We start from the raw sequence: 21,949 nt of genomic DNA on the forward strand, positions 1-21,949 counted from the left end.
CGTTTTACATGCGGTCCTACCAGAAGCTATGAAACCAATCGTCGTCGTTTTTTCATCATATTAAACCCCAAGTCTCCATCTCTCCCTCCTATCAGATAATTCCAGACTGTGATATCCACTCTTAGCTCTTAGAATGTACAGTTGACAAACAACAACCTACAACCGGCATAATCTATCTACAGTGTTTTGGAATCGGTGGCTCATCTACTATCTGGCCATTTCTTCCAAAACAAGTTGCAGATTTTTTAGATAAAATTATTATCTACAGACACAATTAAATAATTATTTTTACGAATCTACTCCTCTTCCAAACATTTTTCCAACGTTTTACGTCCTCCACTATCGCTATCATAATGATATTTTTTCCTTTCATTTATCTTAGGCTTTTTGTGCACTTCCACCGCAAATTGCTTTCAAATAAAAAAAAATCTTTTTTTTTTTGTTACTGGGTCAATTTCCTAGAATTTGATGATTTTATTAATCATCACTGACGACTTCGTTACTGACACACTGTTTTTACATAACAATGTAAGGTACATCTGGCGGTAGTTATGATAATCGGAGTATACAAGCGAAAATAAAACAATAAACAAAACCAACTACTTCACTACTACCAACTACTACTACAACTACAAAAAAAACGTAAAATATTTATTTTTTTTTCCAAGTAACAAAAACTGACAAAATCTAATTATAATTTAGAAACCTTTTCGTCAGTAGGTATATAAAAAAGTTATCTTCATCTTTTCTTTTTGAAAATTAAAATACCTTCACGTGCCTTTTATTAAATCCAAACTTAATCGTAATCTTTTTTAATACCAACCTCGCAACTTTTGCACTTAGTTGCACTTTCTGCATTTATAGGTAAACTAAACTATTGATAAATGAACTATTAACAATCTGTTAAATAGAATGATAGGATATAGAATTATAGATATAATATAATAAAAATGTCATGATCCTGAATTAATTATTGTTATTTGCAACCACGATTAATACGTTCACATGACTTTAAGATAAAAATTAGTTTAAAATGGAAAATTTATGTTTCATTTATACTTATTTACCTAATATCCTTATATATTACTTGGAAAATGTTTATCATAATAATATAACCTTTTGCAAGTAGTTTTCTACGCTTTTATACTGCCAGGAAATTAAGCACACAAGCAAAAATGCTAATTATACATACCCGTCAGGTAACACACAATAAGTCAGCTTCGATCTTCATCCAGCAATGTCTTGTAGAAATTGTATCGAACTTCATACTTAAGGCTGGCGTCTGGTTCGGTTTAGCCCTATACTAAATACATTGAAAACATCGTCGCGGTTTCCGGAGTTGCATGTTAAAAATATGAGATATATCGCTTTAAAAAAATTATATTTCGAATTAACAAACTTCAGTCCAGGGGACCTCCATATTTATATTCATATCTAGTATGCAGTTTTTACAAAAAAAAATTATAAAGTTGAACAACTTTTACATCACATTTTAACCGGCACATTGATGGATTTTTTGACGAAGTGCTGAAGTTTTTTGCATTCTGAGATAGGAGGTCCCCTGGGGAAAAGTGTCAGCTTTCTTTTGATACCATTTATAATATTAAAAAATCCACGACTGAGGTAAATAACTCGCGAAAAGTCAAAATCTATTGAAACGAGAAATCGGCATTAAACGAGCTGTGATGCGGTAGCAGAATGCAGGTTTACTTAGATTCTGGCTTGGTTGGAGATTTCAGTATTTTAAAAATGCAATTCTGGAAACTACGACGATGTTTTCAATGTATTTAGTATTGGGCGAAACCGAACCAGACGCCACCCTTAACAGTTTTAAGTTTTTAAACGCTTATTGGCGTAACAATGTACCTAGTAGTCTGTTCATCATGGACGAATCACAACATCAGTACTAGCAAACGTGAGAAGCGTCTCTAACATATTATGTTGGATTGTTGGACCCGAAATTCAAAACATAAGGCAAATGCTAACACCATTTTGTTGACCAGCCTATACAGCAACTGTCCTGATTTAAACGCAGTGATAAGCTGTCCGAGCGACGCTCCATTCTGCCGATATCGGTGTGAGACAGATGCAATTAAACTGCTATCAGTAGCATTGGACAGTGAGCACCTGTTTTTTTAACGAAGAAATAAGGTCTTGTATAATTTTAAAGACATTGACAAATGATTGAAACCATTTTACAATAGTTGGATCAATTGAAAAAATAATAAGGGTGTTGTTATTTGATGTGAAGTATATGATGTACGCTGTACAACTATTTCTTCTGAAAATTTTAGCAACTGGACCAAATCAATACTATACCTTCACTTTGACGAAAACGACACTTGTACATACAATCAATAATTTTAAAAAATATTTGAAAATTATTTATTACTTTTGTTGGTATTTAATTACAATTTTTACAGTGATTAATAAAAGATAAAATTACACTAACCACAAGTATTTTATCAAGCATGTTACTGTTTGTGAAGTACATAAATGAAGTCCCAAATACCACATCCAGAAAATATCACAGCTAAATTACTAAATATTTACAACAAATGTAAACTTACACATCGATTTCTAAGTACAAATTACAAGAAACACTTGTTGTTGTAATAGCTTTAAAGCTTTTAAAACATTACTCTCAACAAAATAAATAGACTGCTTATGTAAGAACGTTGTTAGGATCTTAAACCCATACCATTTATCATTATATTGGCTAAAGCATTACGTCGCTTTCTCCAGGCTCCCATTCCTTGAGCATGATACTGCAATTGGGTGTACCATTTTTTTGTTTGTTCATCGTCTTCAGCCTAAAATTTGAATTTTAATATTTAAATAATTAATTAAAATGTAAATATGGGATTGTTTTTTAAACTATCACTTCAACGAACATCGTTTCAAACAGCTGTAAAGGAATTAGTTTTATTTAATAGCCAACACTTAACGGTGTTTAAAACTAAAGTGAAATAGTTATGTGTATGTACTTATTACATACTTATATCAAAGATTGAGAACGCAGTTTTACAGACTCAACATGCGAAATTTGCTAAAACACACGACCGAACATTAAAATTGACATAATAATATAACAAAACGTATAATTTTATTAGAATTTATGCAAACAACCTAAAATAAAAATTTAATGTTCAGTCATTATTAATTTACTGCTGTTTTTGGAATATCCACTGGCATCAGAGGTATCTAAGAGACAGAATAAAGCAACATTATTAACAAAAAATGCCAGGACTGCAAAAATTTAGATACTAATATACTAACTAGTTGAAAATATATATTTCATTCTGCAGACCCTCAAATACAAAATGGCGAAAGTTCGAACTTACAAATATGCTTAAAACTGCAGTAGAAAAAAATATCCGTTTTTGTTGTCAATTTCGATACTGCCTCTTTCATAAGTGTTATGTTCAGTTCTGCTAAATTATTGTATAGGTCCAAATTGTTTAAAAATAATGATCCTAATATGAACAATATATTAGGTAAGTATTGACTAAGTACATCTACTTAAATTCATATTGACGAATTTTTGTTGTACTTTCAACAGCGCCATCAGATGAGGTATAATTTAAATTAATTTGTAAATACCATTGTCATCCTTACAGTAGACATTAAATTACAGAATTAACCAAGTGGCAATAATTCTGGTGTTTGCTGGAAGAAAATTAAGTGCATAATAATTTAAAAGTTAAAAAGTTCAATTATGAAGTCATGACGAATTTCTAAAGATAAAATCTTGTGTTAGTTATTTTAATTGTCAGAACAAACGGACAAACGGTCCGACGAGTTGATGAAAGCACATATAGTATCTCACCTCACATTTCATCTTGTCAAGAAAAAGTGTGAACTGTTTATAAACGATGATAAACTAACACATACCTTAAATATAAAAGTATCCTTTCCAAGGAGTTCTTGTACTTCAAAATAGCTCTGCCACGCCGGGTCAGCGGCGATGACACAGCGATCCAGATAAAGTGGTTCTCGTAACAGGGAATACCGACCGTTCTTGTCCCGAACCAGAAGAAGAGCAGCTTCTCGAACTGCTGAATGCCGTGAAAATATCAGACTATTTTCATCGTTTCGTTCCGGTCGATTCATTGATGGCTGTCAAAAAAGGGACGTGACGAATTACTAAAATTACACACCGCAAATTCGGAGACAGGACTGAAAAATCCGAAGTAATTTCACTATTAAAAAGTTTTTAATCGAATTTAACTAGTGAAATTATTCATTCATAAATGTAGTTGCTTCCTAAGGTTTAAGAAAATTTTCAGTGTCAGCCATAATAAACAACACATGCATAAGAAACCGTTAAATAGAAATTTTCTTTAGTAGTTAAATTAAATTTATTTATTATTTATTTGCAAACCTTGCAGGCTTTATTTTAAGAATGAGAATTTGATTTGCGCGTACTCTAATAGGTATGTGTGGTAGGCAACCAACAATTCAACTTGCAATACATGTTTAATAAATAATGATTACATCAAGTAAGTCATAGTTTCACTCGTTATTATAAATAATATTATAATGTTCAGCAAAATTTGTTTCATTATTGATTATGTAATTATGATCATCTATGAAAATAGAAGTTAAAATAGAGAACAAAGAATGAATGCTCCATCCCAAAAAACTTATTTATTTTATATGAATGCGCTAAAAAAAATTTAGATATTAAAAAAATATTTGAAGACATTCCATCTTAAACTAAATAGTTTAAACTATATTGTTAGGCTATTACTTTGATAGTTTCAAAATTTTAATCACGTCAACAAATTACAAATTTGCAAACTTAGATTAGCATTCTGACACGAACTACGAAATATTTGAAGTTCGAATTTTCACAACAACTACTGTAATTCGACTCAATTCAATTCGAGTTTTTGTGAGTTAAAATTGGTTAAAATGTCTTGTGAAGAAGTTAGTGAAGTCCTTACGCCTCCCGAAATACGGGAAATTTTAATTTGACATTTGCCACTGACATTCACGTGATATTTCTCGTCATTGCTACCAATCTTACCGATCTAAATTACGCCAGATCTATTTCAAAACCCCTTTCCGCTATTAACGAGCCGCTTTGACGTCATTTGGGTGCTTTAATAGCTCTATTAGAAAATCAAAAAACGTGCGCGGTAGAAAAAGTTATTTTAAAAGCATTGCCCGTATTTGCTTAGCTGTTCATTGTTTAACATATTGGCTGTATTAGGTTACAATAATGAAACGAAATAAACTACAAAAAAGGAACAAACTAGTTAAAAGAGTATTTTTTTATTATTTAAACACAGGTCCCAAAGTGTTTTCATTTCCATCCCGATTTAGTATTTTTCCCTGAAATGGGTCAGTTTTTTCTACTGTGGAATAACAGTTTTACAATGTTTATGGACTATAAATATTTCCCGTTAAATCATTTTTATGGTTGATTAGTTCTAATTCTGGGTTCATAATTCAGGTTAATTTTGATGGAAACCTTAGCGCCTTACTTTCATACAAGTTTTAGAAATAATTTTACTTCGGATATTTATTCCTTTAATGTGAAATCGTTTACCTGAGCTGCAGCAAGAATACAACGTTTACATTACCTTGCCGTTAATTACAAGAAGGGCATTCACCGGTGTCAGTTTTATAGTCCTCCCTTTTCTCCAGTTGTTATCAGTTGGTTGAGTAAACAGCAATTTGCCTTCTAACGCAAATTTAGCTTCGTCGTGATTCCATTCGAGAACGTCAACAGCAATTTTTCGTAACTTTATGTTTACTAAATCCATTTCTGTACTTGACCTTCTACCATTACTACTTCCAATTCTTCGCCATAATTTGCTAGGCACATCTTTAGTTTCAGAATTCATATGATTTAAATGGAGTTCAATCTTATGTTGCGCTTCCTTTAATTGTTCTTTTGTGTTATGATGAATAGGTGTAACTTTATACAATCGTGCAAGCAATAAAGGATATTTAGTGACTCTTTGAACAGGTACCATAAGGAATGAATTGAGATTCATTCTCCTTAACATCGTATTTTCCATTTGAGAAACCCTTAAAAATATTCGGAGAAGTTCCTTTTCTTTTTCAAGACTAGCCAGAAGTAAGCTTGCCGCACCTTGTCGAACACAATATGTTTCAAAACCGTGTAACATAGGTGCAGCTTCTAAAAATATTTTGCCGATATTTACAGTCAGGAGATCTTCGTCTCCTTGTTCTACAGCTATTTCAACTGCATCTCTTAGCCGTTCTGCTAAGCTTTGACTGTTTTCTAAAAGTTCCTCCACGTTTAAAAATATTGCCGATAACTGTTCTGGTGTCAGTAAACCAGCCACTAGCATAGGTTGATAGAACTCTTCTAAAATAATTTGCAAATCTCGACTGTACTTCTCTTCAGTCTCTACTATTTCTGTAATAATTTCTTTGCGTTCTGACCTTTTCTTTAAACATTTTCGACAAATTAACGGTTCCGTTTCAGCAGAAGATTCGATAACCGACTCACAGTCCTCACAAGTTACCGATGTCTCAGGTTTTAGCCTATATTTACTCAAAGAACTTTTACTGGTTTCAGAGCCTACACCAGAATCATTTCTCTCAACTTCTGCTGTTTTTTGAAAAGGAGATTTATCATCACATAAAGGACTTGGCATAATCAAACTATTATCTTCACTTGAATCGCTTACTGTACTCATGTGGCATACCCTGTTGTAAGATTCTTTGGTATCGTCGTCTACTGAAATTCCATTATTAACAAAGTTATAAGAATAATTATCCTCAGGAACAATTCCTCTCTCCTTTGCATCCACTAAATAACTTAAAATATCATATTTCGATGCTCCTTCAAATATGGACCTGTAAAAATTATGGCAAAGTGAGTGATAATAGTGACAAACCACAATACTAACCTTGTAGTGTATTCCTTATCTAAATGTAAATCGTCTAAAAGATTCAATGGTGGAGGATTCGTTGGCAAAGGTGGCGGAATTTCAATTTCTTCATATATCGGATCGGAGTTATTTTTAATACTTTCATAATGGTGATCTTCATTTTCTGATACTTCAACTACAGCTGAATCTGCTAATAATTCATAAAATTTAGTTCTGTTCACTAACTCCTCCTCTGTTACAGAACTTCGATTGCTGTGATCTGTGTAACATTCAGAACTGGCATCCATTAATTCATATTGAGTGGACGAACTATGTTCTGAACTTAAATCATCTCCTAGTAAATTCGAATTTTGTAACCTTAGAAAAGATTCATCTAAGTAATTATGTAAACAATCCGTATTTTCTGATAAGTCTAGAGGTGTCTCATCGGGAAGGAATTTCTTGGCACGTCGTCTCCTAGGCACATCTGATTTACCACAGACATGAGGGACTAAGTTTCTTCGAACTGCTTCTACAGGATCTTTTAAAAGTTCTTTCAATAATTCCGACGAGGGTATGTCATTTTCATCGAACGTATCCAAAAGAATATTATTATCTGCTTTCTTAATAATTTCGCTTTTCTTCACTTCTGCATTGTGACTTACTTCACACTCTTCATATTCTTCATTACCACTTTCACTGCTGTTCTCTGAGATATATTCATTATTCGATTCATTGACCTTAAATTCTTTCACACAATCTTTAATTTCAACTGGTGATGTTACAGGTTCTGAAGAGATAAAATTACCGGTAATGTAAACGGAACTGCTCTTTTTGGTACTCTGAATTACGGTTGTTTCTGGAACAGTATCCTTAACAACAACCGAAGATTGATAAAGTGGAACGTCGTCGTTAACGTTTACGGTTGAATAACAATCATCACCTGTTATCATGATAGATGTTTTTCTTTGAGGACTATCAAGCACGGAAACAGTTTGAACGTTTATAACATCTGTGAATTCGTTTTTAATTTGCAATTTGTGCACTGTCCGCGATCCGTTAATTTGAACAACGGTTTTGTTTGTCTGATCAACAGTCGGTGAAATCGGTGAATTTGGTGATTCGATATGCACAGACTGTATAGCCGAAGCTGTTTGTACAATGTGAACATGTGGCTGTTTGTTGTTGCTTCTTTTACGAGGCGGTGCGGATGGCGGAACATCATTGATGATTTGCTGTAATTCCACTTTATCTTCCTTTGTTCCCTGAAGTTTTTTGTTACATGGCTGTTCTTCTATACACTTTACTACGTTTTTAATACCATTTTTAACACCTTTTTCTTTATTAGAATCCTTAACGTCTTTTGCTTTATGATTTCCAACAACTTGTTCAGGCTTTGGAGTTTCTGCACTTTCTGTCTTCTTTTTTATGTCACTTGTTTTCCTTGGAGTTGATTCTACTTTTTTGTTTTTTATTTTATCCAATTTAATCGTGTCAGTAAAGCCGGACGTTTTGAGTTCATTGTTTTCTAATTTGTCAGGTGACGCTGGTGGCGGGGGCGGGGGTGGTTCATTAGGACGTAATGATGTTGGACTTTTCCGCCTCGTTCTTGAAGTCAGTCCATCTAATCTTTCCAAATCTTGTTCACCGAAAGCAATTCTCACTTCACTTCGTGAACGTGAACGTAATGCCATTGTATCGTGGAATACAACTTTCCTCGCTTCATTGTTAAAACGTTCACTTACACTTCTCCGTAATTTGCAGACCTTTGGATTTGATTTTTCTGCAAAAAAAAAACAAAATTAATAAAAAAAACTTAAAGAGATAGATATAGACCTCAACCATTAAAGTAAGCTGAAATTGAAAAGAAGGAAAATACTGTGTGCTGTAACAGGATCATTGTAACGCAAGTCTAAGTTCATGTTTTCTCATTTCACAGCCTTGTTCATGCAATACAAAAGTATAGAACTAACGTTTTAAGTATTATCTCCACTAAAAATGTCAAAATCTAAAAATGTTAGGAGTATTAAGTAAATATCACTTAAAATTTGTATTCTAACATTCTTCTTTATCTGGGTTATAATGAAGTGCTGATATTTTTGACCATACACAATTTTTAGAATAATATTTCACAGTTTCTTTTAAAATCTACATAAACAAATAGTCCTGTTTAGCTTACTTGGAAAAAAAATCACAGAAAACATAATGTTCGCTTCATATTTTTTGAAAGTATTGTATTTTAATAGTAATTCAAAACATTTTCAATTTTTTTAGCTTTTGCCCAGTGTATCAGAGAGAATTAAAATATTAGAATTAAAATATTTATAAAAATTGAAGGACTATACTCCCACATATTTTTTTCATTTTACTTAGTATAATGATCGTCCAGCTTGACAGAAAATGGAGCTCTGATTTCCCATTCAGACTGTATGCTTACACTGGCTATAAATCGGTCTTACCTGTAATGGTTTTCTCAAATTTTATTTACCAAATGATTTCTAGTTGAGAATAAAAATGTTGATGCATTATTAAATCACAGTCAATAGTATTTAACATTACTAGCATGGTAAATGGGTTTTTACTGGCGGACAGAAGGATATGACTGGCGAGCCGCAGGCGAGTTTTACCTATCCATGTTTATTCCGAACCTGTTTTTGGGAAAAAACATTGTATGAATGTAATAAATGTATCTTCAATTACATTTTGTATTCCATTTTGTTATACGAGACTAGCAATTTTTTATTTTCTCGCGAAAGCCAGGCAAATTCCAGTAAAAAATGATTCGTTATTTCAACAAATTAATAACCGGTCACTCATTACAGCACTACAGGTATAAAATTCTAATATGTTTGTCTTTTTCAATAATTTTTGACTAATAATAGTGCATAGCCTTGAGAAAGCACTACTAAAGGTAGTCAAACGTCGTAAAAAAACCTAGTCCTGAAAACCTAAATTAATAAAAAAACAAGAAATAATTTCAACAAAAGCGATAATGATTAATGTTTCTATAGGACTGGGATCCAAGATAAGCAGCAGAACATTTTTTTTAATAATAAACGATACAATTTTTCCGATTTCGGTGTCGATTGATGAACATAACAAAATAAATCCGCTGATTTAACGCAAATAGGCGACATTGTAAAGCCTGTGGGTTGAACCAAAACACTGGCTTGTTATTGTGTATAACAGATGTAACTTTTGAGTCATGTTTTGATATGTAATATCAAAACCAGTTACTAATTTGTGGAATATAGATGTATATATAGAATATCAGTGATTTTTTAATATTGCATAGTGTAGATTTGATAGGAACAAACAGAGAAAAAACTAACTTTTATGAAAAAATCGCTTAATTTTAAGAACGCATGTTGTAATAATTTTCGATGGAAATAAATTGGTATATATTCTAAATTCCAACACTGTAAGTGGAGCACTCAGTCGTAAAATTAACATTACGTAAGATAGACAGCGAAAATAAATTTATGAAAAGAAAATATTACGAAAACAACATTACTGTGTTACTTTTTACAATGCTTTTTATTCCACCAAAAAATATATTTGACCATGTAATAAAATTAATAAACCTACATTTAAATTTTTTGAGTTTATTATTTTAGAGAAACGTTATACGTTAAAGTATCTGTAGTTTTAAAAAGACGTCAAAAAAGCGAGTGTAAGTATGTCTTTCAACCAAATCGTAGTGTAGTGTTGAACAATAATTATTTGCTGTATTGTAAATAGAAAAAGAGATAATTAGAATGTGTTGCACAAAGGTTCAAACGCTTTAATAAATGGAATATAACAAGGACTAATTAATTAAATTTATTAGGTATATGTACGTTTTCCTTGCATTAATAACACATTAATTATAATGTATTTTTGATTGTTATTTTAAACACCTATGGAAATAACTTTAATGAGAGAGCTAACGAAAGCAAGGCAGTATACCAAAAAAACGTTCTGTTTAAATTTAAATTCATAAAATGAGGTTCACATCGATTTTATTCATCTTTTTTCACTCATTGTCCATTATTTCAATTCTTATTATCTAATAGCTAAATGTAAGATTTTTACCGCTTAATATGTTATTAACTTATTAAGAAAAAATAATGTATGAAAACAGTACATCGTAATTAAAAATACGAAGTTCAGAAGTCATAACTGCGTGATTGCATGTAGTGTGTATAAACAATTTCCATCGTTGGCTTCGAAATTAATTATTCTTTACACGTAATAATGTAACAGAAAAAATGACCCATAATATATTCATTCACGAATTTGAAAAACTATACTTTAAAGTTGAAAACACCTTTTACAGTATCAACCATCAGTACAACTTTTGACAGTTTTGTGAAATTAAAAATGTACTTTGTTCTACCTTTGTTTCTAAAAAATGTATGTCCATATTTTTTTGATATAAATTTAGAAGAAAATACTTCTTTTTTATTTAGAAAAACAATGAAAACTGATAGTATTTCAAAACAAACTCAGTCATTCATTTACAAAAACCAGCAGATTTTAGATGATTTCAACTTAACATAACAAAGATCCTTATATATGGACGTTTTGATGAGGTCAGTAAAAATCTTGACAAAAAAAATAAAGATATTTTAAGGATATAACTCTCTTATAGTGTTACGACCTTTCGAACTTTTAGCGAGTTCTTAAGACTGGTTGAAAGCACTAACAATTACATAAATCCTAAATGTAAAATGTCGAGTGCATAAAGTGGCGTCACTGCCAGAGTAATTTGCAAATTTCAACAAACTGAGTTTATTTTATTTGGCCCACATGTTCAGTATTCATTGACATAAAGCAACCTTCATCAGTTTCGAAAGAAAATCCTAGACGTGTGCAATATATTAATGTAAAACATTTACCACACAGGTTTTACCTCAAATAAATAAAAATAGCGACAAATATCATTTAACGCTACGGCCTTTTACGGAAGTTATACGGAAACTATTATTTGTCATTTTGCGTTACGCTTGAAATTGTCCACTAATAAGACAGCTAGTACGTGTAGTAGCAGTAGCAATATATAGTAGTAATCACAATAATAAAATAAAACAATAAAACAAATCATGAATGAACTAATTGTTATTTAAAACACACTTACACTTACTGTACTTTTTATTTGTTATTATTGTGTTTGTTGGAAACTTGCACAAATGCTCCCACTTTTATGATTTACAGTTTTCAGTTTATTGCACAGTTTTGAGACACAACATATAATAACTCAGGCTTTCGATATAAAATAAAAAAAAAAAAAATGCAAATCAACATTTGGTACAGCAAAAAGTTTTCAGACGAAGTAGACGATATGATAGGTTCAACTCCAAAATAAATTGCTGCTGGATATCACTAATTCCACGTTAGTTGGTAAATATATGTCTCTTTATGAGCCTTAAGTATATTTTTGCTTTTTCAAAACTTCTAACAAAAATATCTCTATCAAAATTTTCGCATCGTCTACATCCTGATGCAACCATTTTATTTACTTTAAGATGCGGTTCCCATCATTATTTGTATTATTACTGCATAATGTTGAATATCTTTAAATGCTCATTATTATATACATACAAAGCATATATGTACATTCACAAACATTCAGCACTAAATTCAGAAAAAAAAACTTGAATATTAGTTTAGTAATAAATGATAAAAAAAACATTTTTGTGTTTGTTTGAAACATCAAAAAACCATATGAGATATCGTCCTAAACAGTATAAAAACAAATAAAGCAAAAGTTCATGTGGATAAATTAGAATAAGATCTTTTACCTTTCATATTTCTAATGGTCTTAAAACAATATTAATCTTATGGTTACCATTTACTACAATCTCTTTTTACCTTGCTGCACTTCCTCACTAGACGATTCAGATTCGCACTCCTCCGAGCACGACGTTTCGTGTAAGTCGTCGACAGTGCAATTCGCTTCATCATCCTTTCGATTACTTTGTTCATGAGTTTCAAGTTCATTTTCTACTAAAAACTGCACTTTTTTCCTGGGTGTGTTGACGGGCATAGGCAGGTAAAAGTGTGACCCACTTTTCTGCGCGGGCGAGGGGCTGTGCTCGCGGCTGTTTGAATCCGTGTCACTGAAAGTTGTCGTTGGTTTCTTTAATATAGACTTGAACCGGTTACATTCAGATTCCTTTTCATTTAACTTTTGTGACGACGGAGTTTTGTTTTTAACTTGGGGCGTTTTTGATGCAGTCGGCCTTTTCACTTGTACATCTTCGTATTCCGAATCCGCTGAAGGGGGTCGAACACGTATTCTTTGGCCATTAACTAAAGTTATGCTCGCGTCTCTGAGCTCGGACTCAGAAGACATCAGTTCATAGGGATTTATATCACATTCTAGGATCGAACGGCGACCCGCCGTCGAACCGAAGCTTTCCACGGGGCCATTTTTGGTTCTGTTAGCACTGTGACTTCTGGACTCAGTACTTTTACTCTTACTAGGGGAAATAGAACGTGCTCGAAAGTGGCTCGTAGTTGCTTCGGACACTGAGAGCCTCGACCTTCTCATAAGATCATAGGGGTCAGAAGATGGCAGAATCGAGGGTCTCGATGAAGAGCCAGCCACCCGCACGGTGCCAGCTCTTAGAGGTGTGGCTGTGGTGGACGTTGGATAACATCGCACCGTTCCGAACTTGCTTTCCGCTGCCGAAAGAGGTAATCGTGTGCCTTTGCATTTCTTGCATGTTGAAGGACTCTTCTTGTTAGAACGCTTGGTACCGTTAACGTAATCCAAACATGTGCATAACACGAAGGCGGGTGTTAAAACTAGCCCTGCAGGAGCTCGGACACTACCATATAGCCAAGGATCCGCGTATCGCATTGAACGTGATAAAGCGCTCTCTCCATCATCTGACGACGACCAAGGCGTTCGGGATCCTTCAGGCTGCAACAATAAAATAATAACATAATAAAATAGAGAAATATAGAATAGTTCTAATTATGGGAAAACAAAACCTCGTGCAATGAAAAAAAAAATAGTACAGAAAAATCGATTTATTTTGTTGTAATACCATCTTATATTTTTTGTACTTTCCGAACATAAGCTAAAGAAGTATTGTAATAAGAGTTCATCCGGCGAATGACTACTTTCATACTTTCTCGACGTTTCATGAGCTCTATAGAACGAGAAAATAGGTCTCCCGTTTCCGTATATTTGTCTGTCGTCTGTGTCGATTTTTATTAAACAGATAATTTCAGAAACTACCGTACTGTATCTTGTGAAATTTTAACTAGCAAATGCTATTTAAATTTTATAAAATAACACACTGTTGTACTTGTGGTTTATGAATCTACCTTGATTTTTTTTAACTATTATATTATTTTTTAATGTTTAATCCGTCTAATAGTAAAGCTGTTCTGTAAATACATAATATGATGATACCTCAAGCGTGACTCATGACAGTACAGCGCTCGTTTTGCATATGAAAGGCTCCGGGGTTCGATTCCCGGTATCTCCATGTTTCTTTCCTGTACCTACTTTAACAGTTCAAACATATTTTTATTTCAGCCTATAGGGGTTATCATAAAAAAATAAAATAAAATTCACAACATTAAGGGCCGGTTTATAGAAGCGCGAGTTAAATATTTAATCCTCGATTAATTTAACACTGGATTAAAATGTGGAATGGGAGCTCGTGATTGGTTAAAACCTGCACGTCGCCTAGCAACGAACCTCAATTAAAAGTTAATCGCGAATTAACTTTAACTTCGGTTTCTATAAACCAGGTCTAAATTTTACAATTTTTCGAAGAAGCTGTGTTTCTTCGATTATACTTCGGATGCAAGTGAAGTTCTGTTTAAATAACCTTAGCCCAATTTTTTGTATTGTATAAGAAAGTGCAAGAAACATACCATATTAATTTAAATAACATTTTTTTACTTTCATCACTACTGCCCAGAGTTCTCACATATAATTAGAACAAACTTCCTGTTGTATCTACATCGCTAGACGACTAACAAGCAATATTTCACTTTCATATCCTCGGAGCAAAGATGTCCCAAACGTGTTCAATTAAGTTCAAGTTTAAAGTTCTCTCTTATCTGATTCTTTATTTAAATAGCCAGATACAATTCTTGCGGTGTAAGAATTTCTGTACCGTACTAGAATACTAATAGTTTTCAACATATGCTGCACTGTGCAAATGGGAAAAAGTAGGTATTGTACAAACTGCGTAACATCCGTTCCACTGATAGCCCTTTGATATTACATGTAAATTCGCAGGTGCTGTTGAAGATAAGCATTCTTTTTTTTTCCAGACATTCCAACAACCATAAATGTGTATAATATTTGTTTTCAAATAATCGGCTACGACTACGAAGTCCACGAAAAAGAAAAATGCTATTTTTTAAGGTGAGTAAAGAAAACAATACTTAGAAAATTTTATATTTATCCTGTGTTATATTCAGACTGACAACTCAAAAGAAAAGCTACTTAATTGATAATAATAATTAGCGTATATACACAACACAGACAAATTAACACTGGGGATTGGTTTCCATGTTCTAAGTTTATAATTTGAAAAATAAATAAATGTGTGAAACAGGGTAAATAATTTTTAAATTGACGTAAAAATTTCGTGTCGTCTGGTATTCTTTTAGCCTAAATGGACACGATGGAACGAAATTCCTAAAACTCTTCTGTTAAATACTGTCGATAAAAACAACAAAAAAGAATACAAAATTGATAAGAGTTGAACTGTAGTCGCTATTAAATATAGCTTGACGCTAAAGATTGCAAATATAAACTTAAGGCTATTTCATTTTTATCTTTAAAAAAATGGTCTAAACTTATTTACGTAGAATTTCCCTAGCCTCTGATTTTAATTTACAAAAATAATGTGGTCAGTCCAGAAAAAATCTTACCATGATCCTTTTTATTAAAATTTTATTTAGACAAAAATTTTAGTATCAGCACGTTCCCCAGCTTCGGAAAACAGTATATTGAAAGCAACATGCGGACGGCATGCAGTAGATTGCTTAATGTAACATATAGTAATGTTATAAATAACGCTAAAAAGATGGAAATGAAGACAGTCACCTGAAGTGAGCACTACGGTATTTTAGACGCAAGATGTAAGATATTTACAACGAGAGTATACATACATATATATATTGTTTTATTTTTAAATATAACCCTATTAAATTTTTTTTTAAATTAGAAGTAACTACAAACTGGGAAGTCCAAATACTTTGCACACACAATCACCAAAAAGGTCACGAATTTTGCCGGTGGAGATAAAACCAATGACTTCAAATTATAATAATATACTAAATACCGTTCTTCACAAATTTCGCTTATTCATCCCAAGAATAACGGAATGTAATAAGATGATGCGTTATGGAATATGACCCGCAGCACAATTGAAAATGAATGTTAGCACTACGATGACCTTTGTGATGTGCACACTAACGTAACCACAGTAAATTCCTGTATTTCGAATTTAACATTTCTAGATTGAATTTTTTTTTTTTAGTAAAATGCTCTGCTTGTCCAACTTGTTGCATAGAGAAATTTGTTTGTTTTGAATGAAAAAAGTTTTTAATAAAAGTGTCTTTAAAAACAACAGTTATTTCAGCTATAATTTTGCAATATGCTTGTATCTCATATTATTTTTAATCGGAAAAAATTACTTTTTTGGCCCTTTTAATTATCTTTTTTTTTTCAATTTAAAATAAAGCAACATTCCAAACTGGTTATTATTTAAGAGACATCATATTTCTACTTCCCAAGCGAAAACCTGCTGTCGCCATCTGACCGTCGTCTGATTTATTTTAGCTTATAAGGGTTATCGTTATCATAAACAAATTAAATTCCCAAAACTAAATCTTCTAATTTTTCGAAGCTATATTGTTCGACTCTGTACTTTGGGAGCAAGAGAAGTTCTATCGAAATAACTTACGACCAGTTTTCGATTTGAAGCTTAAGGTGCAAATTGAAAAAAAAACTTTGAAAATAGTAAACGTTTTGTCTACAACTTATTAACAGATTTTGCTTACAAACCGTGAAACATGTTGGAGGGTGAGCTGAGTTTGTAAAGCATTTAAGCTAGATATATTTAAGTAGATCCATTTAAAGAAATATGATTCTGTTCTTTCTGCCTGAAGTAAGGAAATTGGTGTTTTTAAATTTAACTCAACCAAATAACAACCGTTCATGTCGAGGTATACTTATACAATAATTAGACTAATAAGTAATAACACTTACCCTTAAACCGTAGGGATAAACGGCATCAGGCTGAGTTGTTGGAAATCGTCGCATTGCATGGCTAACCACTGCAGCCATGAGAATGTTTACGCTTGGGCATCACTGTAACAAAAAAATATATATAAGTTTTTTCATAAGAACATTTTTTGGATGACTAATTAAACTGCCAATTGATAGTCAATAGACGATTACTTTGTTGCACACAAAATTTATCTCCTTAAAAAGTTGATGATGCTATCTCTCTTGTTTTGTTGTGGACAGTGCAGTGTTTATTTTCTCTAGTGGTTAGGAAGGTATTCGTTAAAAATCAGTTTCTGTACCGCCATTTGAGAACATACAATTCCAAAGTCATTTAATTTTCACTTATAATCTCCCAAGTGACTGTTCCTGGAAATTTTTTCACATGCATTCCAATAAAATTAGCCCTAGTGGAATACGAGGGCAGATTCGATAAGAAAATCGTATACGATACAGAACACAGTTACACTATCTCCATTTAGACAATTTCATTCAAATAAATGAAATAATAGAAGTATTCTTAGCAATCTCCAATAAATTATTATTAGTTATAAATGTTATAATTTTATAATAATTGTGTATTTCATTTTAATAAATACTCTCCTCTTCTGTCCTCTTATTGGGCAGTTTGGTATCCTACGATTTACGTGATTGGTGAAAACATGCACGTTGCATAGTAACGAACCCCAACTAAAATTTAATCGCAATTAACTTTTAATTCGCTTTTCATGAACCGGATATAATTACCCTGAAAACTATATTGTCATTTTACTTTTTTGACTTGTTTTTGGACATAGCCACCTCGTCATTTATTATACTCTAGGCAAGAGTAAAACTTAGAAATTTACTAACAGTAGATAAAGATAATCTTGAACAATGAGAGTAACAAATATAAAAACATTTTTTGTTGAATTAGTGTTTATGTAAATTTAGAACCCACACATTTTATAAAAAAAATATAAGCTGCCATTTCAAAACAATTTGTTAAGAGTTCAATAATTTCAATGCATTCGAGTTCTGTTCAGTTTTTTGTTGATCTTCATTGTTAATCTTGAAATAGTTGTCGGTTAACACGAAGTTTTTTTTTTATTTTTGTGTTGTTAACTTATTGCTTAGTATGTTTTTAACAGTATAGCGATCACATTTCATTTTAAATTTCTTTTGAACAACGTAATATTTTGACGCTGAATCATTCAAAAAAATTTCCATAAATATGAATTATGATTCAACCCTTGAAAAAAAAAAGAGTAAACGTTTCCTTAATCGATTCTAGAGAAATTTTCAGTCAAAGATTCTGCATTTTTGCAGTCAAAACTATTAGACAAATGTACGAATATACGTTTCGTAATAATACCTACATTTCCATTCCCGGATTAAAAACATCTTTTGAACATTACATAACTGGTTCAGGTATTTTGATCCATCAAACCTTTTGATTTAATTTTGGGTTAATGTGATTTAGGTACTAAACACAAGTCTATATCAAGGTAATTACTGCTATAATTAGCAATTATATACTGTATATGGAAAATACAGTAATGGCACAATGTGAAGTGGTTTTAACTAGGTTGTACGTATTTCCCTACTTAGACAGTAGAACAACTTTCGAGATATTGTGTTTCAACTTTTTATTAGATCAAAACACTGCCTTTACTGAAAAATTTATAGTAAAAAGATTCAGCGAAACCTTTTCAAAATATAGATAACAACATACAAATGTACTATCAAACCGAAATTATGAAAAGAGTAAGTACTGTCGAAATAAATTTCATTTGTTTTCATTTATTTGCGTCTTAAACATTCTCCGATTATTAAAACCTGAAATTTCGAATTTTAAAATATCAATCAGACTAACATTGAACTAAATAGAAAAAATCACAAAAAAAAAATGGTAAAAGTTTGTAACTTCAGTCCGATTGCTTTGTTACAAATACCAATATGACGGAAAAACAGTCCTACAGTAGGCATTCAAATTTATTTTTTTAATGATGTTAGGAATACAGTTATTTCACAATTATATGAACACAACTATCAAATTGAACAAGGAATGCATTGGTGTTGCCAAAATTATTATTTTAATGGCCTACTTAAGGACTCTTTTTTCCAGTCATGTGGTATACCAATGACAATATCATATGATCGAAAAAAACTTCTCCAGTAGGCCGTGCAATTTATAAAAAAAAAGATGTTGATAACACCAAAGCGTTCGTTATTTAATCTGACAACTGAGGTTAAATAAAGGATGAAATCATCAAATAGCTGCAACTTCAACACCATTGTTTTAAAAATAAATTTCACGGCCTTCTAGAGAAGTTTGTTTTTTGATCCTATAGTACCTATCTTTCAAATGTCTCTTACTTTTCACAATGTAAAAACTAATTTTCCAATGCGGTTACCTCCAACATAATCCTATTTAATTCTGAAAACTATTTTAAACTGAAAAGTCTAATTTATATTAAAAAAATGTTACTATCAAGACAGCAATAAAAAAACGATTAAAGACAATCATAGGTTTTGAAAGTTTGTCTTTGATCGTTCCATGTTACACTCAAACTTTCAAAGTGACAATTATCTGACAAGACGAAAATTATATCAAATGCAAATCTTCAAAAATCCATGATTTCCTCTGATTTATTTTTATTGCTCTTTCAATATAACTATATCTTCATACGCCTCTACTTTTAAATGAAAGCAAATTATTGTAACCTTATGTACACTTTGAATTAAGATGGTTCAGATTTCGTTACATTGATTACCACGTGTACCACTGAAACCGATTAACAAAACTGACTAGTTTGTTGATATGTTCATTTTCATATAATTATACATAATGTGTTTCGAACTAAAACTTTAATAACTAATACTTATGGTAAAAGGCTAAAGTTGTATGTGCCACTGAAATTTTTTGAAAAACGCAACTGTTACCTAAAAAGGCATTTTAAATTTAAGTTATTTAAATAAGATTAATTCGTAAAACAAGATACACCGATTCAAATAGGAAAAAGCACCATTTTTACAAAAATGTTATGATATAAAAACTTCTAAAATGGAACAACAATGTTTTTTTACTGAAAGAGTTTACCAGTGTTTACTTTATGAAATAGGCCAAATCGCGACCATTGTACCTATTACTTTTCAGAAGTATGTTTCGTGGTTTTGGAAACACTTGCTTGGCACTACTTGATGTCCCTATTTTGTCTATCTCTACTATCGAAAAGTGTTTTTTTTTTATATTTTTGATAGGTTTAGGGAACGTTTCAACAATATGCGTTCGTTCGTAAAATCAGTTAAAATTAAAAAGTAAGTTTTCCCACTTACCCTGAGTATTAAATTTACATAAGAGAAATTTGCAACTAATCAAATATATTATTAAAACGATGTGTAAACCAGTAAATTAAAGAATAAACAATTTTTTCTGATCACTTGGAAAATATTAAGTGTACAGAATGCACAATCATTTGAAATAGTTGAACAATTACCTCTACTTCTTTCTTAGTAACAGCTGTTTTCATTTTTAAAATGATTATGTAAAAACGTCTTTATTTTTTGCAAATCTTCCATCGGCTCCTGATCACATAAATACATTTACTAACTTCATGTCATAACCACTTTAAAAATCTACGCACTCATATATTCCTAATAAATTTTCTAACATGTCCTAATTATTATAAACGGTACCTGCCGTTATAAAATATATATCTCAATCTCGCACGTTATGCTGTTAAGAACTTTCTTAACAGTGTTGCTTGCCATCTGTTCAGTTTAAAGCTGTGTTATCAGTTACATTTATAAGAGTATAAAACTGAGTGGGGATAACTAATAAATCTGGTATACGCTAATGAATAAATTTAATTTTTGTGTAACCGAAAGTAAAATTGGAAAGACAAGCGTAGACTTGAGATTGTAAGAACGAGCACTTTCGCTCAGGTTTATAACCTATCAGGTGCTGATCAACAAATCTTCTACTTCTCGAAATTGCCGAAGGCTGAAATATCTCTACGGTGGCATACTTACCCACATCATTAATAGTTCTGCTCTTTGTCTAACGAAAATATATTCTTTATTTTGCTTCTTCTTTTAAAGTATTATGATGGAAAGTGATCTTCTATATTTCTTCAAGAAGTAGGAATCATTTTTCATCAATCAGATTTGTCAGAAAAATTTCATTGAACAGAGTTGTTATTGTTATTATGTTTGAGTGCAGATATGTATACTTTCTTTTTTTCCAATATCTATTAATGTCTTTAATGACATTTATGAAAACTATAACTGCAAGGGGTTAACAAACGGTCAACTGAATGACTACGGCACTCTTGATATGAATTTAATTCTGAATTGTTTTGAATTGACTGGACCCTGAAGCAAACTAAAATTCAGTTTTACACTAATTTTTACACTGCTTCGACCCCCTTAAGTAAAACGTCATATTTTATCTTCATCGTGCATTCCGTGTGTAAACATTACTTTAACTATCAACATTAAACTAAATTATGTTAAGTTGAATACATTAAAATGTTAGGTAAGTGGCAAAAACAGGTGAGTGAAACTGAAAGTCGATTGGGAGGATGAATTATCATGGAATACGTAAAGATTAAAATGAATTAGGCAGCTACTTATTGAAAGTAAAAATGTGATATAAAAAAATGTGAAAAATAAAAAAAAATGTGTTTACTTTCACCTAAACATATTTTAATGACTCTACAGCAAATTACTTACATATTTAAACTACCAACTAATTAGCATATTTTTTTTGTTCTCTGTTAATTATTACACTATCTACGCCAGTAAATTCGAATATACATTCTAATTGATCAAATTCAAATATTTTGGTAAATTAAAAATTTTT

General features: G+C 31.6%; 1 protein-coding gene across 1 annotated transcript in view; it reads right to left on the minus strand.

Annotated features, from left to right (window-relative positions):
* Nucleotides 1-2,402: 2,402 nt before the first annotated feature.
* Nucleotides 2,403-21,949, minus strand: part of LOC135134952 (uncharacterized) — a 77,037-nt gene continuing 57,490 nt past the window's right edge. The window contains exons 3-8 of the mRNA XM_064063861.1: nt 17,086-17,187; nt 12,708-13,764; nt 6,894-8,637; nt 5,592-6,840; nt 3,895-4,119; nt 2,403-2,813 (exon numbers count right to left, since the gene is read on the minus strand). Of these exons, the coding sequence (XP_063919931.1) occupies nt 2,682-2,813; nt 3,895-4,119; nt 5,592-6,840; nt 6,894-8,637; nt 12,708-13,764; nt 17,086-17,163 (4,485 nt within the window). The 5' untranslated portion in view covers nt 17,164-17,187 and the 3' untranslated portion in view covers nt 2,403-2,681. The remainder of the gene's footprint in view (nt 2,814-3,894; nt 4,120-5,591; nt 6,841-6,893; nt 8,638-12,707; nt 13,765-17,085; nt 17,188-21,949) is intronic.

The sequence above is a fragment of the Zophobas morio genome, unplaced genomic scaffold (assembly GCF_036711695.1).
Source record: "Zophobas morio isolate AGI-343-1 ecotype UQ-CSIRO unplaced genomic scaffold, CSIRO_AGI_Zmor_V1 ptg000024l, whole genome shotgun sequence".
Taxonomy (NCBI): Eukaryota; Metazoa; Arthropoda; class Insecta; order Coleoptera; family Tenebrionidae; genus Zophobas; species Zophobas morio.